This window comes from Gymnogyps californianus, chromosome 14, assembly GCF_018139145.2.
Source record: "Gymnogyps californianus isolate 813 chromosome 14, ASM1813914v2, whole genome shotgun sequence".
Lineage (NCBI taxonomy): Eukaryota > Metazoa > Chordata > Aves > Accipitriformes > Cathartidae > Gymnogyps > Gymnogyps californianus.
In genome coordinates this window covers 541,355-560,029 of record NC_059484.1, presented here as the reverse complement: position 1 = coordinate 560,029, position 18,675 = coordinate 541,355, and the positions used below count along the sequence as shown (strand labels likewise).

Genomic DNA, 18,675 nt, shown 5'->3' with positions numbered 1-18,675 from the left:
TATAATAATAATAATAATAATAGTAACGAAAAGGAAGATAACAAAAAAAAACCCCCCAAAACCCCAAGAAAAGACAAGTGATGCACAATGCAACTGCTCACCACCCACTGACCGATGCCCAAGTAGCGATTCGCTCCTCCCGGCCAACTACCCCCAGTTTATATACTGGGCATGACGTTCTGCGGTATGGAATATCCCTATGGCTAATTCAAGTCAGCTGCCCTGGCCATGCTCCCTCTCAGCTTCTTGTGCACCTGCTTGCTGGCAGAGCATGGGAAACTGAAAAATCCTTGACTTAGGATAAGCGCTACTTAGCAACAACTAAAACATCAGCGTGTTATCAACATTATTCTCACACTAAATCCAAAACACAACACTGTACCAGCTACTAAGAAGAAAATTAACTCTATCCCAGCCAAAACTAGGACGTGGTCGCTGCTGCCTCGGGTCTAACGTCCTTCTCCTTTCTTGCAAATTTGCCATGACAGCTCACTGAGTGGGGGAAGTTTCAAGCAATGGGTCTCTGGCGTGCATCTGAGTGTGCCCCTTTGCTAGTTCCTGCAGTTCTCACTCACACCTGCAATCCTCACGCCTTGGAAAGCTGTTTGGTGACCCACATTTGGGAACTGACACAGCCTTTAAAAGAAAACTTTTGTTTTGATCAGCTGGGTTTTTGACATCTGAATCATTTCCCAGCACAAGACCTGAATAGAGCTCCACGCTCTTCGACCAAGCAGGTGGATTTGCAGAGCAGGAAAGGAAGAAGTATGAGGATAGGTGTTTTAAGTTGGTCTTGCTTACTTAAGACAATGTAAGACCAACCTACAGTGGTGGGAGCAGGGTAAGTTTAAGTGATGCTTTCAGGCCAGCTCCATGTAGGAAGTGGGCTGGGCAGGAGGGTTGTGCAAAAAGTAAAATCTCATTTTAAAGTTTTTTAGCTCATTTTAACCCCTTTTTTTCTTTGTGAACACTGGCAATTTTCTCAAAAAAACCAAAAACCAAACCAAAACCAAAAACATTCATCATTGTCAAACAAGTAGTGTCGTGGTTTAACCCCAGCCGGCAGCTAAGCACCACGCAACCGCTAGCTCACTCTTCCCCCACCCCCCCGGTGGGATGGGGAGGAGAATTGGGAAAAAAAAGTAAAACTCATGGGTTGAGATAAGAACAGTTTAATAATTGACATTAATAATAATAGTAATAATAATAATAATGATGATGATGATGATGAAAAGGAAGATAACAAAAAGAGAGACATAAAACTCAAGAAAAACAAGTGATGCACAATGCAATTGCTCACCACCCACCGACCGGTGCCCAGCCAGTCCCCAAGCAGCGATCGGCTCCTCCCAGCCAGCTCCCCCCCATATGACATTTTATGGTATAGAATATCCCTTTGGCTAGTTCGGGTCAGCTGTCCTGGCCATGCTCCCTCCCAGCTTCTTGTACACCTGCTCACTTGCAGAGCATGGGAAACTGAAAAATCCTTGGCTTAGGATAAGCACTACTTAGCAACAACTAAAACATCAGCGTGTTGTCAACATTATTCTCACACTAAATCCAAAATACACTGTACCAGCTACTAGGAAGAAAATTAACTCTATCCCAGCCAAAACCAGGATAAGTAGAAAAGGCTTGATGAACAAGAAAATGCAGATTGGATATCTCCAAATAGTTTCTTTCCAGCTGACACAATTCTGTGAAATTAACCTCAAATCCAGAAACTACCTTCGTCTCCTGAAGAGCATGTGTTTTGGCAACTGAACTCTCCATGGAAGGTTCTTGCTCCTGGATTGGTCTGTGGCATTGTCTCAGCTCTGTCACTACCCACAGTCATGTGTCTCTTGCTGGATGGAGGTTGAACTGTCTCAGCTGCCAGACCATGAAGACGGTAGTGCCAGGTGCTTCCTTGCAGGGTTTCCCAAGAGAGCGCTGTGCTCACAAAACCACGCAGGCAGCAACGGAGCAGGCAGCAGAGCACAGATTCAGCATCACAGTGCACTGAGAACTGGGGGTCTGTCAGAGTCCCATGGGCAGTATGGCATGGGCACACAGCATATTTTCCTCCCCTGGAGATTACATGAATTTTACTTAGCCAAACTTCTTATGGACAATCTTATTTTGAGCCAGGTGACTGTGGCACAAAAAGGATCCTTGACAATACAGCTTAGCTCTGTAGGACAGTGTGATTCAGGCTGTAAAAGAACACATACCTGTCCACATCCAGCCACGCAGGAACGAAACTGTGAGAAAAGGCCGGGGCTCCTGTGTTACACCCAGGGTGGCTTGTGACCCAGCAGGTCCGTAAGCACTCTTGGTGCCTGGACCTTCCCAAACCAGGCAGAGGGAGGAAGCGTCAAGCTGGGGTGTAAGGTGAGAGGAGGTCTGTAGAGGCTGGCTGTGTGGCAGGGCCACCAGCCAGAGGATGCCAGACATGTCCCCATGGGAAACACCTTGCTGTTCTTGCGAGGATGTCTCTGTCATGTCTGAGCTGCATGGTGGAAGTGTCACCCGCTCCTGCAGGAGGGGCTGGGACTGGCACAGAGAGAGAGGTCAATTCTTGAACGAGGAAACCAGAGCAAACACCTAAGCCCACCTTAGTGTAGGCCATGGTCTTGCCCTGGGCAGTGTTGGAGTTCTGTGTCCCAGGCATGCCTGGGGCATGTTAACTGGCTCTGGAGCTCAGGGAGAAGGGTCCCATCAATGTCACTGAGCCCCCGGCTAGACACAGGAGTTTGTTGCTTCCTGGGGGCTGGCTGCCTTCAGGTGTCCTGCAACACTGTCTGGTTCCCTCAGCAGAGCTGGCAGTCCCTGCCTGGAGCTTTTCCAAGCAGAGAGGGACCAAGTGAGGCACACAGGAAGGCATGATGGGCACCCAGGCTGGGGACTGTTGGCACCACAGCAGCTGGCACAGACCACTTGTCCTGGGGGTCACAAATTCTCTATGGACTCCTGGCCTTCAGCAAGACCCCGTGAGCTGAGGGGCAGGCAGCAAGGCCTGCCTGCCTTTCCAGGCTGCCCTGATGGGAGAGTGGGGTGAAGGGGAGCTCCCACCCACCTTCATCCTGCCTGACTATAGATCTAGTTAGGAATGTAAATTAGGGTGTAGCTCCCAGTGCAGGCCATGGAGACATCTCAAGAGCAATTCAGCCCGCCCAAGATCTGTGCTGACCTATAGACATGCCAAGTCTTTTGGCTTTAGGGAGCCTTGGGCAAGGCCAGTCCTTCAAGCCCAGCTTGAGGTTAAGCAGGGGGAGTCAGACACTGTTCTCCCCTGTTGATTGCTGCAGTGTTGCAGTACATGGCAGTTGTTGCTGTGTGCCCAGTGCCCAGAGTGCCCAAGCAGGTTCCCAGGAGACCTGGTAAAAAGGTGCCCAAACAGAAGGAATCAGACCTTTTTTTCTGAGAGACTACAACTGCACGTGTGAGGTGGGACCTGACCTGAGGAAGGCAGAGCGCTGGCTAGTTCCCAGCACTGGCACAGCCAATGCATGAGGTCTTCTGCAGACTTAGAGCTGAGAGGATCCCAGAGGAGGCCTGGGGCTTGCTTGGTTCTGCTCGTTCTTTGGCACAGGGGTGAAGATGTGGTGACATCTCCTTTCACAAACATGTGGTCATCTTCTGCATCTCACATCACCTTGCTGTGAAGTTCCAAGACAAGTGGAGAAGTCTTCCTGGGAAGCTGGCAGGAATCTGCTCGCCAGTCGTTGTGGCACTGCTTCAGACAGACTAATCCAGGGGGCCATGGGCCCATGAGGACGTGCTCTTTCCCAGAGCTAGCAATCCCAAATGATATGATTGTTTTATGAGTGTGAGGCCTTGTGGCTTCATACGGCTTTGAAACAAGTCTCCTGCGCAAACTCCAGCACCAATACTTCTGTCCTGCCTCTCAAAACTCAGCCTGGACCTCTTCCCTGGAGCTGTCACACTGCTCTGCCTGATCCTGCTGTGTGTCATGCTTCCGAACAGCATCCATGCCAGAGGCTTTACAGCATCCACCTCACAGCAGAAGATGAAACAATGCTGTAGGAAAGGCAATGAGTTCTGCCTGTAACATGTCCCGGCGTGAAACTGGATGTGCAGTGCTCAGCAATATGCTTTTCATTTTGTGGGGAGAAGGAAAAGGAATTGCACATGGCAAAGGCTGAGCATATTGAGATCATCTCCCATTTCTTGCCAGCATTCATTGATTATTCTTGCAGTTCCACTACCTGAGTTGTGTAGATAGAGGAACTTAACAGCACCTGTTCTGGCTTTAAAGGCAACACGTCTCCAAGCATTCTTCAAAAACTTGGCAGGGGAATGGTTTCTGGAGAAGCATTCAGGGATGAGCAGGGCCAGAAGCTCGGCTGAGCTCTCCTGCTCCAGTTCCCAGCGGCATCCATCTGACATGCGAGCAAGATGCTGTGGTGAGAGCGTGGGATGGGAGCCAACGTGGAGTGGAGAGCAGGAATTGCAGTAGGAGGAGGGGACCACGTCCAGCAATGGGAGAGGACTAGGTAAGGGAGAAGCTGCCAGATGAGCACAGGACATCCTTATGGCCTCCTCCTCCTGGCTGGTTTGGGAAGAGGCTCTGCCTGGCCAGCAGCACAGCAGAGGGGTGCAGTGGGGGCAGGCATCTCTCGTTCTCAGGTGCCTAGGGCTGGCAGCCGCAGTGCTAGGCTGTGGGCATGTTAGGGCCCTTTAGAGGTCTTCCAGCAGCATTTCAAGCTAGGAGAAAGTCCCCCTGGGTCTGGGATCATGACTGCAGTGTCTCGCTGGGAGCTGGGCTGGCCAGGAGGCAGCAGTCTGCTGTTCCTCTTGTGGACAGTGTCTTCTTCCCTGATGAAAGGGCTGACTACTCCCTCTTTAATTACAGTAACGAATTTAGCAAGTTGGTAGCAGAGGAGTATCTCAGCTTCTTTGACTTCACTGGCCTGACCCTTGACAAAGCACTCAGGTGAGCTGGTCTCTGGCACTCCCGCGTAGGGCCTGGGCTGGACAGAGCGGAGCAGCGCGGTGGGTTTCTCCTCCAGGCTTCCCGACGCCATGGAGGCTGTCTGTGTGGTAGGAGCAGGGACTGGGGGGAGCTCCAGGTTGTCGTTTAATCTTTGCTTTGGTGTCATGTTTGGCACAAGGTACTGCCACCAAAAGTGGGCTTCGACAGGAGGGCCCACAACCTGCTTCCCCATGGTGGAGAGCAGCTTCCCCAGGAATCCCATCCCGTACAAAATCAGAGCAAGTGGGAGCAACTTCTTCCCTTGGGACAGACAACCCATCCTGGTGCCATCAAGCCAGAGGTGGGTCAGATCTCAGGTGACAGCATCTTTCCCTACACAGCTCAGAGCTGGCTCCATAGACACCCTTTGCATTGCACCTGCAGGGGCCCAGGGGTGCACAGGCTGGGGGGAGGACAAAGGCCTTCCTAGCTGCTCTGAGGACCCCCTTTCCATCTCCCTCCTTAGCATGGATGCTGCCCAGCAGATTGATCCATGACATCTTTAAGTATCACTTTCTCTTTGCAGGACGTTCTTGAAAGCGTTCCCGCTGATGGGAGAGACGCAGGAGCGGGAGCGGGTGCTGATTCATTTCTCCCGGCGATACTGCCAGTGCAACCCAGAAGAGAGCACGTCTGAAGGTACCGCTTTCTTTCCCTGGCTCTAGTGTCTGTTGCACACTCACAGTGCACGTGTGTCACAGAGCCTGAGTGTAAAACCAGCCATCCACAGCTGGGCCTGAATAGCACCCACTGGGCTGGCAAGGCTGCAGCTTCTCCCTTTCTCTGGGATCCTGCCCTGCTGATTATCCTTGCCCTGGGAGGGAGTGGGGACACTGGGTGCTGTACAGACCCCCGAAGAGAGCCAGATCAGAATCTGAGGGTCTGAGTGTGAGCTCGGACCCTCGTCCTCTTAACTGCATATGAGCTGTGCTGAAGACAAGCTCCTCAGCTGTAGCCTGGATCAGTGGCTGTGCTTTGCCCAGCACCAGGGGAGGTGGTAAGTGGTTCTCAGGGGTTGCAAATTACCACAGTCATGGCTTGCAAAGTGGTTGCTGGCAGTCGGCACATGAGTGGCTGGTTCTAGCTCAGCCCAAGACCTTGTCCATTGAATGGAAGAAGACATTTCCATGCAGACTGAGGAACGCTGTTTGCTTGCCATGCACAGGAGTTGTGTTCTTTGCATCTACAACTGCAGCAGAAAAAAGCACAGCTGGGTAAAATTCTGGACTCACTGGAGTTGCAGATTTTGTTAGCTACTTTCAGCCCCTCCCCATTATTTTTTTTTTAAGTAGATATAGTTTCTTCTGACATTTTTTAATGGGAAATGTCATTGCTGGTACACATGTGCACATGCACACATCCAGACATGAGCATGCCCACGTTTGGACCTACATGAACGCCTCTACACGCCTGCTTACAGGCATCTGGAAATGCCCCCTTGGGTGGAAACCAGGCTGCCGACCTGCTCTCAGCTGGCACCACAGCAGTGCCAGTTATTCCTCCTCCACCCCCTTCTGCATGCAGTATGCCAGTTGTGCTTGAGAGCTCCTGCTTGTCTCCATCTTGCAGGCTTCCCAAAAAGCAGCAGTGCCTAGTGTCACATGAACCCTCCAGTCCCTCTGCCAAGCTGACTGGACACACTCTATTCTCAAAACAGAATGACATCTTTGCTTTTATCAGTGGTATCCCGATAAAATATAGGTTTAGATTTCATTTCCCTGTGTTTGTGTGATGTTCTCTCCCACTGACCCAAAGATGACCTTCCCTGGGAAGGGTCCTCCACCTGTAGACATTAAGCTGCAGGCTGCATTTTCAGCAGCAGTCCCCAACTGAAATATCCCAAATGCCAAGTCCTGACCCCTCTTCAACACTTCCCCCTGGAAGTGATCCCCAATTCTATTGCATCCACCTCCCATCCCTACAGACAAGGACCTTGGGACCCTTTCTCCCCTTCTGGGCCTCAGATGTCTGACACCCACTGTGGGGGTGGATGCACGCACACACCAACCTGAGCAGAGGCTGAGCTGGAGCACAGGGGGTCAGACCTCTGACTCCATCCCACATCCTTCAGCATGAGGGTGTTTGGATGGCAGTGACTAGTCAAACTAAACGCAAGCTTTGCCATGTCGCAACATGGGTTACAAAGCTGCTGACGGAGCCAAGAGAAATTAGATCCCAGTTCTGAACACTCTGCGAGAAGGTGCCTGCTAATGCAAACACGAATGAAGCCAGAAAGTTAAACTCTGCCATAACTGCATGGCCCTCACTGGAGATGTAACTGCTGCTGGTAGGACCTATTTTGAAAATGTTACACTCCTAAACAGTACAAAACTATTAAGAATAAGGAAAACTGGGTCTGAAACACATTACTGCTGCTGCTGCTGCTGTCACGACCTATTCATTAACATTTAGGGCCACACCATTGCCTGTGATGGTGGCAGCACATTTCACAAGGCTGGGCAGGACCACTTTTTGAAGACCAAATGTAAACTGAATGAGTCCCAAGCAGGACAGAGCTGCGCTCAGTACTGGAATTGAATGGGGCTTGAAAAATACAATTGCAATCCAAGTACTATTTGAAGCTGATGCAATGGAAGGAAGCAAAGTGGCTCCTTCAGGTCACATCTTTTGCAGATACTGCAAAAGCATGCACTAGATGCATGGTAATTTGAGAAACCTATTGCAAGCTCTTTCTTCAGGAAGCAGTTCCCTCCTGTTGCATCCAGCCTAAACTTGCAAAGGATGTTCCACCAAGGTGAAATTTTAGCCGCTGGGTATTATCTAGATTTCTAAAGAAACACCTCTGGCTGTGATGGTCTATTGGCACAGAGGCATGATAGAGTCAAGGCAGTTTTGTGCGGAGATGATCAGGTGGCTGAGAAGGTCTTCCAGCCCTCTAAGACATTTCAGGGTGTTGCTACATGCTCATTCAATAACTTCTCCACTGCTGGAGGCATAGCTGTTGTAACACCGGGGGTCACTTCAGCCTTGCATGATGGGATGCTGCAAACGAGGGTGGCAGAAGCTCTGACTTGCTGACTGCTGAGTGGGGTGGCTGGTTTTTCTCCCAGAGAGTGGTGTCTTGGACACATTGTTGGTGCTTTCCTGTACTGATGAAGCCCAGACATGGAAGAACTATATGGTTGTGTTGTGACACTGTGTGAGCAGAGAGAAAAAGTGAATGCAACTGAGCCAAGCAACAGCGAGAGAATAGCAGGTTTTGGGACACCAGCTCCCCCTTGGGGCCATCCGGGACATGATTTACCTGACCAAAGTGATACAGTAAAGCCAGATGAAGATGTCAGCCCAGAACCTCCCACAGAGACTCAAAGACACACTCTGGGAAGTCACGTTGTCCTAAGTCCAAAGCTGCTGTGAAAATGAAGGAAGCCTCTTTCTTAGGAAGTGATTCTCTCTTGAAGGGGGACGTCCATCACACCATGTCCCCAGGACTGTCAGCCCTCAGAGAGAAATATGTGATGTTCCTATGAGAAACCCTTCCTTCCTCAGACCATGGTTCTTCCAGGAAAGGGAGAAGCTCATGTGCTCAGTTGCCTTCATCCTGGGCTCATGTGTTTGGTTGCCTTTAGCTGGCAGTGTTTAGAGCTTGGCCTTGAATATGGGGTGCTCAGGGCTTGTCACTATTCCACACAAATGGTGCCTTTGTTTAGTGGCTGACCAGGATGGGGACAGGACACGGCTGGCTCTCTGTGGCTGCACATCTACTCCCAGAAGAAAAGACCAGTGCCACTTCCCCAGCCAGGCCTGGGGTAAGTCACAGCCTGACCCTAGGGCACCAATTCACAGAGCAGCATGCACGAAGGAAATAAGCCAGGAGCATCATGTCATGTCTGGCTTGGTCTGCGGAGCAGCCCATCTGTGTGAGCACACCAAGTCATGCCAAGAGCAGGGCCAAAGACCAAGGCTGTAGTATTTCTGCCCCTGCCTCATCCCTGGTGCTCTCTAGCCCTTTTGTGAGGTCCTTGCAAGGACCAGTTGATGTGCCAGAGTGCATTTGCATCTCACTGTTGTGAGGTGGTGTGTGGAGACTAGTCTCTTGACCTTGAATAGCTTCAGGACACAGCACGGTTTTGAAATCACAGCAAGCCACCAGGCTACCTGGTACAGAAGAGGGTGCTGTGCTGCCTCAAATGGAAGGAAAACTTCATGTGAGTTTTATTAAGTCAGAGAGCCAAAAATGCTGCACTCATTTGTGGTAATAATGTTTGTTGAACAACTCAAGAGCTTACAGGCTGCCTGGGAATGATGGCTAAAGACCTCAGGACAAACCCCTGAGGTGACTGTGATCAACTGGGGCCAAACTAGCTCTGTTTGCCAGGGTCTCTGCCCCATTCTACAATGGCATTGGCACAAAATGGATATGGAGAAAGACTCAGTGGAAAGTCTGGTTATAGAAAGTCATTGACAAAACTGCTTTAAAGCCAATTCTCTGGTGATCATTTCAGGAAAAGGTAGAGTTTGAGGGAAAAGAAGATATCTTTTTTTTTAAACTATCTTACGCAGTTGAAGGAAACAGGTATTCTTTAAGCTCCCCAGACATAGCAACTAGCCTTGGTTTTGCAATGGGTGGGCTGCCAAGACAGCAAACACTGAAACTGCGTGGGAAGGGGAGTAATCATAGCCGTCTGACTGTTGTGTGTTTCAGATGGGATTCATACGCTCACCTGTGCCCTGATGCTGCTAAACACAGACCTTCACGGCCATGTAAGTAGTACTTGCAGATGCATCTTTTCTTTTTTCCTTCCCAGTATAGAGGTCTGTCCCCTTATGTGGGATATGTTGCTGGAAAATTGGGATAGGTTGGCAGAGAGTACTCTGACCTGCTCCAGGGGGGAATTTTGGGTGCCAGGCCCAGACCTGGGGACAGTCCTCTTAGTGTCACTCCACATTCAAGCCAAAGGCATATCTCCTGCTGACATCAGTTATCTTATACAGACACAGGCAATGCAGCTTTCTTCCCAGGACCTGTTGCATGCATCAGCCCTGTCCCAGGAGCTCTTATGGAGAGGTCTTCACCACCCGTCTCTGTGGGGCTGGCAAACAAACAGCAGCACCAATTGTGCTGCTATTTCTTGCAGTGCAGACACCTGAGGCTCCCCTCATCCCAGAAACTGCTGCAAGGGAGTCAGTGGTTTCATACAGGTCTAGATTTGATCTTTCCTTCCCAAAACATGAAGTAAGTTCCAGCTGTTCCTTTTCCCCAAGACATAACAGACAGCCACTGGAGCGTTTCATATCAGAGAGGCCTTTGGACAAAGAGCAGGGTGAGCAGAGTTCAGTGCCCAGAGTTCAGGTGTGGTTGGAAAACAGCAGAGGATGTAAGAAGATCTCTCATCACCTTTTAGAGGCTCTTTCAGTTGGCATAGGTTGGATTTGTTCCTAAAAGCTCAACCAGGGTGTAGAGAGCAGAGCAGAGTGGGAGATGGGACTGAACATAGGGGACAGCACTGGGACATTGTACACCCTTGGAGACGCCTGCCGTAGCATACATCTGGGAGTATGCATGGACTCTGCACCCTGCGCAGTGCTGTGGAAGGCTGTAGGCACCGTTGACCCTGATGTCCTCCCTGCTCTCCAGCCTTATGGTGCAGGCGTAGAGCATGGCTGTGAGCCTTGGGGGGCTGTGCCCCTTTTCCAGTGGTAGAGGGGCTCCTCAAGTCTCTGGTCACTGAAGTACCTTCTTTCATAGTCCCTCTGAGAGCTCAGACCTGGAGCCACAGACTCCCCAGAACTTGTGCAAAGATGGAGGGGGCATGGGGACGGCTTGTTATAGCAGCCTGTGCATGTGAAACCAATACATCCTTTTTCTGCCCCACAAGCCCATGATTTCCAAGCTATATCATCAGAGTCCTCTTCTGCCTCCAGCTGGTAACAATTTGTTGCGCATCTGCAGAGGCTTGCCCTGATTTTCTCTTCACTAGCCTGTTAATGAGGGGACAGTAGGCCATAACCTAGCTCTTTTTTTGCATACTGGTTTATAATCACCTTTGAGAGGAGCCTTTTTCTGTGGGGGCGGGAAGAGGACACTACATGAGTGCTCTTCACCTATGATGGCAAAGATGCAAAGGCCGCCAGCTTCACCAGTGCCATCCTCACAGTCCACCTGGGAGACCCTCCCCATCGTTACAGCATAGATACACTGCCTTCATGACAGTGGCAAGGTTTGAACACAGCAGTCAGTGAAGGGAATTACTGGTCTCTGCAAGAGCATCCTTTCCAGCTGTGTGCTGTGGCCTGCACCAAGCTGGCTACAGATGCTGTGGCCTCATCCTTTGGGGAACAGGCAGCCTATGACCAGCATTACACTGGCCACTGGGCCCATTCCCACCCACATGGCCGCCAGTAACATGTCTAGGCAACGTGTCTCTGCACACGGTGGAATAGCAGTGGGGCCGGCTTCTGGGAGGGTGTCACAAAGCATTCATCCTTCAGCCGAAATGGTTGGAACCAAGGAAATATTTTCATCAAAGCATTTCCTGCAACAGCAAAAGCAGCATTGTGGCAGAAGGCAAACTATGCAACTTCACTCCAAAATAGCCTTATTTTTTCTAGGTTTTTTAATGGAAAAAAAATCCAAAATATGTCTCTGGGAAGATAGAAATTATTGAAAAGGCCAAAAAAACCCCTAAACTTCCAAAACCTTATCATTTCTATTTTTCATTGACAAGCTGGCTAAGAGGCCTGGTAAGAAGAAATGATCTCATGCTATCTAGGCAAAGAAAAAAATAGCTTTCTTTTGACCAGGTGTAGAAATGCCTGAGCTTTTCTTTGAAAAATCTTCTCTTTATTTTTCCGCATGTGTAACATTAATTTCTTCTTCTCCTTCTCCTCCTTTTTTTTATTTCCTTCTGCTCCTGGAACCTCTCTTTCTGCTCTTTAACCCTTTACCAGGTGGTAAGTGCAGTCATTCTAGTGTTTTGCTTTAAAGCACTGGCATTTGACTTGTTTTTCTGTGTTAAAAAAAATAAGGATTTTTGTTTGTCTGGATTCCTAAGTGGTTGTGCAGTGTCCTTCACTACTTAGCAACCCATTAGCAGCTGATATGCATCACATGAAATTCTCCTTGTGTAAAGAAACCTCCATAAACTGCGGTGTACCTGGGACTGTGTGACTTGATCTCTCACCCCTTTTTGTTAAATATGCTGTCATGATATTGCATATCACTTTTTATTTTATTTCCTTTTTTAATATTGTGTGTGTGTTTCAGTGTTTTACTGTGCATTGCCATGGAGTGGGAAATTCCTTTGGTTAGGAAAGGGTGGTTGGTGTGTCTCTGTAAAGGGGCAGTTCCCTACAGCAGTGTCTCTAGAATGGGCTAGTTCACCATTCCAGCAATGACTGTCACATATACTGAGTCCAGGCTTAAAAGTAATGAGATGATTGGCTTTAAAACATGAGATCTGCACCTGGCCACACTGGAGTTTTGCCTTAGTACTGCTGACTTTCTACCACAGGTGCACTCAGACCCTGTTTCCAAACTGTCCAGAAAACTTACTGTCTTTAAAATGAGACACTCCATTTTCATAGAATTGCCTGGAGTTGGTGTTTAAAAGCCAGCAGTCACGAACGAACATTACAAGCTTTGTAGCATAATCCAGGTTGTTGCAACTCTCTGCCTTGCTCTGCTGGTGCTGTTTGAGCTCCAGGAGATCTTATGACAAAGTAAGTACTCCTCTGCTCCATCTCTGCCCCTTGGATACAAAGCTTTGGGATGTCTCCTTTTCAACCGTCAATGTTATTCCCTCCTTGTTCAGAGCTGCTGGCCACGGAAGGACAGTGGCAAATCAACACCTATGGATCACTCATGGTTGTGTTTTGGTACTTTAGCAAAGCCCAGCTACTGGAGTCCCATTGTAATGTGACAAGCTTTAGCGTTTGTTCAAAAAGCAGGCCAGCAGCTCTCATGGCCCCTGAATAAAGCTTGAAATGGGATCCCTGGCAGCTCCTAACTCCACATGTGCATCGCTATTAATCTTACAAACCCTGTGATGTTCTCCTTAAGCCAAGCTTATGGTTTGGTATTAGCAATACTGCTGTGTTAGTAGCACTGGGAGAGCTGAAGAGCTCTGAGATACAAGCAGCCACTGGCATCACCTGCAGAGTGACACCAGTCTGCCCACAGCAGCTTTGCGTGGCCCAGGGGTCATTGGTACCCAAAGTTTGCGGGTTTTTTCCCTGCAGTGGGGTGATTTTATTTCTGCAGCCTCTAACACATCCACTACCAGATCCCTTGGTCCAGTCAGAACAATGACCCTCACTTCATGCTGAAGCACAAATGTAGTTTTTTGGGTTTTTTCCCCTGAAGATGAGTATTTGGGAGAGGTCAAAGGAGCCTGAGTAAAAGCAGGGCCTGCTAGGGGTGTGATGCTCATGCTGGGGAGCTCACAGGAGACGTACTCCACTCACCACTTTTCAGCTGAGATATTTTGTGCCTGGGGCCTCCAGCCCAGAAGCTCAAGTGGTTTAACACCTCACAGAGGGAGTGCTGGGGAGAGCACCCCAGATAACCACCCTTCACAGCCTCTGGCCCCCAAGAACCTGCTTCTCCTCCTGGGGCTTTCACATGGCACCTGCTTTTCCCACTGAGCACCCAGCTCCATACTCACCTGCCCAGCCTCCTAATGCTGGGACTTGGCAACAGCCAAGGAATGCCAGGCTACAGCCCAGAGTCTTCTGGAGGTGGATAGAGCCATCCTGGACACTTCAGGAGATGGTCTGCGATCACCTTGAGTGAGTCAGCTCAGCAGCAGATGGCTGAGGCCCAGAGGAGGCAAGAACCCAACTGTAAACAGGGGAGTTACACTGGGTTGAAACAATGGTATGGCAGGATCAGCCCTGTCTACCCACCATCAGATCAATCTCATCCTTCCTAATTTATTCTTATGCACTCTAACCACCATCGTGCACCTTGTCTCTGCATCTCTCCATTCTCATACACTGTCTGCACCCATCCACCTCTGTCCATCCATTCCCATACTGTCTCTACCCATTCATCTAACTATCCATCGCTTCTCATCTATTTAATCCACTGTTCACTCGCTCGCTCTCCATCCAGCCACACCATGGTGCTAGCTGATTGTCTGACAGTGATTTCTCATGCTTTGCTGCATGGCCTGGAGCAAGCAAAGATGGGATGAAGTTCTTTTCTGCCAGGGGGAGATATCAGGAATAGTAGCTACGTGTGGCTGTGAAGCAGCCTTGCTGGCTTGTTCTATTGCTGGTAAGTGACTGATGCACCACAAAAAAGCAAAATGCCCCCATCTGTGTGGCTGGCCAGAAATGAAGATGCATCTCCCTACCCAGAGGTCCCAGTTCAGCAAGGGACATAGAACATCTGAACACTGAGCTTTGAGGTGTGCAGATACATTCCCCTGAAGATTATATCCACGTGTGATGATCTTGCTGAATCAGCAAGATGGCCTTCTGCGTAAGAAGGTACCCCACTGCGCCCTCATAGTGGCCCTTTACAGAGTTGTTCCTGGGATTCCCCATACTTGCTTAAATACTGTTGCAGTGTGCGGAAGCTCAGGCAGTCCCTGGTGCTGGTGCCGTTGATAATGAGGCCCTTGTGATCACAGAACCGTTTCTTTGCAAGTGTTGATCAAGTGAAGCTGCAAAGTCCCTATCCTGGAGTGTTTTTTTGTTTTCTCTATTCAGCTGGTGTTGATTTGGAAGCACTTGCAGGGCTTTGTATTTGAGTGGCTGGCTCCAGCCCATTTCTCAAAGCAGCAAGCTCAAGTGTTAAGATACTGTTGACTTGAGGTGGTGTTGCATCTGAGCCACCCCAGCATCCTGTGCTCAATCCTACTGACAGCCATCCTGAATCCTGCCCCTGACTCTGCAGTGCTTCGACAACCTTGTCCAACAAGCTGATTCACAGTATTAGCATCCTTGCTGGAGCTTTCTCATCACCTCTTCTGGTTGACAGGGAAAGGGTATGTTTTCATCCTTCTCAATTGCTCACCAATTAGCTGCTTTTCCACAGTGTGGCTGCTGTCTCAGTTTGAGCTCAGAGATCTTCTTGCGCAAGAGAAAGAAACAGATCACAGAATAAAAAAGAAGCCATCCCCTGGGATTAATATATGTCCTGGACACAATACGCGAGAAACCCAAAGAAGGGCCTGCGAGGCTGGTAACTTATGCCACTTTATCTCACCGTATCCACTCACTTCCTAAAGTATGTTGGCCTCTGCCTGCAGGGATCACTGCAACAAGATCTCTGCAGGCAGAAAGACCTGTGCTGTGCACTCTCCTGTCCTGCCTCAAGGGAGGGGTAGAAGTAGTCACCTTCTCTCTGTGCAAAGTAATTTAGTGCCTCAAGGTCTCAGGCAACATACCTACCTCGCCTCCAAACTCCCTCCCTCATGGAGGTTCGTTACTGCATTTTTTTAATGCACCCTCTCACCCTCCTTCCTTTCTCCATCCACATGCCATTGTGCTGCTGGCTTTTTCTTTTTTTTTGTTTTGGCTGTAATTCACCAGCCAGCAAGTACACAAATCTCTCTTCCCTCTGCTGAAAAAACGTAGCCTGTCTGCAGGTTTCCCTGCAGCTCTTCTGCAGCTAGTGTACCCACTGAGACGGCAGTAGCCTCTAGCTATGGGGTCCAGTTATGGGCATCAGCCGTGGGGCTCCCCTGTAAGAAAGCAAAGATGGCTGAGCCTCGTGTTGTGCTACACTGTCTCCCCAGGCACTGCAGATTTGTAACAGCACTTTATTCCTCTTTTTCTTGATCTCTGAGGGGTGCCAGCTCATCTGGAGGTGGCACCGACAGGAGGCATAATTAAGAGTATCAGACAGAGCTTCTCAAAGGCAGTGCCGACTCCCTGTGTAGCCAAAGAGTATGTCTGCACACACAGATGGCAGGTGTGGGGGGGCCATTGTGGGCTAATCCCAAGGCCTCACTCTTTGCTGATGCTTTCACTTGGGGAGAAGCCTCCAGGTCATCTGTTGTGCATGTTTGTGGGCAGGGGTTTCTGGTGTCAGTCTCTTTCAAAAGGTTATTTTCTTGCACAGAGGACACATCTTGCCCTGCAGGGCACCTCCTATATCATCTGCCACAGCTTCATCCCCTCCCAGTGACCCAGTGAGGCCCTTCTTCTTCCTCACTGAGTCCCTAAGCAGGGTCCTGGCTCTGCTGTTCTTGGCCATCCTCCCAGGTCCTTGTGGATGGCCACCCTGTTGATACCTTGATGCAAAGCCCAGCCAGTGTCAGGATGCTGTTGGGAAACTTAGGACCGCTGGTGGCAGCTCATGCTCTCCTCTCACTAACTCCGTTGTCCACTCCATGTGATGTCACCACGGGGTCTGTCTTTGAGGACTTCACTCCAGAGTGTGAACGCTGCAATATGACATGGCACTGGAGACAACTATCTTTCCTTTGTGGTATCAGACTCCTTTTTCTGAACCCTACAATTCCCACTGACTCCTCCACACCTCTGCTCCAGTCCTTTGGAGAGGTAGGATTGCAGGAGGAGGCTTGGAAAAAGGCTGCCTGCCTCCAGCCCCTCAACCCTTGCAGGCTGAGAAAGTGACTCACCTGGCTATGGTGTGGGGCAAAGGGTTTGGGAAGACAGATGCCACGGACTGATATCAGGGATGCCAGATGACCTGGCAGCATCAGCGCCAAATAGTCTTGGCATTAATTGGTGATGAGTGTGTTCCAGGTTGCAAGATTCTCCCAGTGTACGTGTATTGCCCTCACATGCCACAGCACTCAAGTGCACACAATACCAGTAGCTGGATCATCTCTTTTCGTAATGGCAATCAAAAATAACAGTTCGTGTGAAGGACGAGTCATTGCCCAATGCTGGCTGTCTTCAGATGCTGACACTGCATGCTCACACAATTTCACACACAGCAGGCTTGGAGACCCATCCAAGCATTGCAATTTCAAGGCAGTCTGAGTGCTTGTCTTGAGTTTTGAGACACAGACCCTGTACCAGGACCAACCTGGAGACCAGAGGTGAGATCACTTAGAAAGTTTGGAGCAAGAGCTGGAGAGGTTATTTTCAGGTGTTTTATCTCCACCATTATAAAAGAGGTCATTTGAAACATTTGGGTGCTGGCATGAGAAAATAAAGCAAAGAGCTCAATAGAAAATCAGAGCAGAAGACCTTTCAGCTTTGAGCACTTGGGGCAAACCCAGGCTTCACCACTACATATAAAATTGTTCTTTAAAAGACACACTGATTAAAGTCAAAACTCTCCAGAAGTTTAATGAGCTGCTGCTTTGCCTTACAGAATATCGGCAAAAAGATGTCGTGTCAACAGTTCATAGCAAACCTGGATGGGCTGAACGATGGGAAGGACTTTGCAAAGGATTTGCTGAAGGTAACGTGATATAAATAGACAGTGGGATACTGTCATTATTATTGTAGTGCCACCTAGTCCTGCTGGGACACTCTGAGCCCTTGAATCAGCATTTTCCAGTGCACAGTTGTTTCATTACAAGAATTGCAACCCACATGGATAGCTTCTGCTAACTTGCAGTGAGCCATCAGAGGTCTGTTCCCTGGTGGTATTTTATCCAGATTTGTGGCATATCTGCCCTCAGAGCGTACCAGGGGTCCCTCTCCCCCGTGGTAGCTCTGTGATGCACCAGACAATGCACAGAACAAGGTATGCCCCACCCCCAAATATGACCATCTGGCCCTGATACTTTTCTCTGCCTTCACTTCCATGTAATTAGATGTAGTGCTCCAACACAACTAGTTCAGTACCATGGGACATTGGTTAAACACCCCAAAGTGAGTGTTTTCTCCTTCCACGTGGTTTAACATCACGACTGTTGTCTGCACCTGCTGCAGGTCCAGCAACCTGACCTGGATTTTGCTGTATGGAAGGAGGTTGGAATGACCAGTGTCACATCAGGGGTGTCACATCGTGCTTTAGACGACACCCCCGCCTCCCAGCAGACCTACCCCACCCCTCAGTATGGTCGGGGCCACCTCCACATTCTGCTTTCCTAGCCCATTCCTGCTTCTTTCCCAGTGCCCCAGGGAAGCCACTAGAATTTTGCACAGGAAGAACTGGAAAAGCTGATCCCCAAGGTCATTCATCCCTCCCCTGCTTCTCAGGGCAGCGTTCAAGCCTCCACTGTCCCTTTCCCCTAGTCGAGACACTGGAGGTATCTTGGCATACCCCGGAGTCTTCTACCATCTTTGTGCAGGCCAGGATTCACTCAGGACTAGGCGCAGCACCCAGAATTAGTCAAAAATATCATATACAGGCTCCTGAGCAAGGCTGGCTGCCAGACCCCTCTGCTGCTGATGTGTCCAGTCCAATACCTAGCATGGCACATAGACAAAAAAGGGTCTAGCAGGACAGCAGTTGTCCTGCTCACTGGTGAATACTTCTCCAGGACAGTTCAGCAAGGCAGGTATCTCTCCAAGAACACAGAAAGGGTGTGGAGGAGATGGTCTTCACAACCCAGGCATGTCTTCCATGAGAGACACAGCTAATACCATGTTCTTGTTTCAGACACTATATAACTCCATCAAGAATGAGAAGCTGGAGTGGGCCATGTAAGTATATGTTAAGCATTTGAGAGTGTGTCTTTCAAAGTAGCTGACAGGTCTTGAGTCATGTTTTTAGCCCCAGAAGCTCCCAGAACATTTCGTGCCAAGCCCTTAAGCACTGAAGTCCCTCCTGTAGGCAAGTTGGGTTTATTTATGGC

General features: G+C 49.5%; 1 protein-coding gene across 1 annotated transcript in view; it reads left to right on the top strand.

Moving 5' to 3' along the window:
• The window catches only part of PSD2 (pleckstrin and Sec7 domain containing 2), a 44,695-nt gene that overhangs the window by 9,781 nt on the left and 16,239 nt on the right, over positions 1–18,675 (top strand). The window contains exons 4-9 of the mRNA XM_050905426.1: positions 4,859–4,939; positions 5,505–5,617; positions 9,645–9,703; positions 11,891–11,893; positions 17,241–17,330; positions 18,480–18,523. Coding sequence (XP_050761383.1) covers positions 4,859–4,939; positions 5,505–5,617; positions 9,645–9,703; positions 11,891–11,893; positions 17,241–17,330; positions 18,480–18,523 — 390 coding nt within the window. The remainder of the gene's footprint in view (positions 1–4,858; positions 4,940–5,504; positions 5,618–9,644; positions 9,704–11,890; positions 11,894–17,240; positions 17,331–18,479; positions 18,524–18,675) is intronic.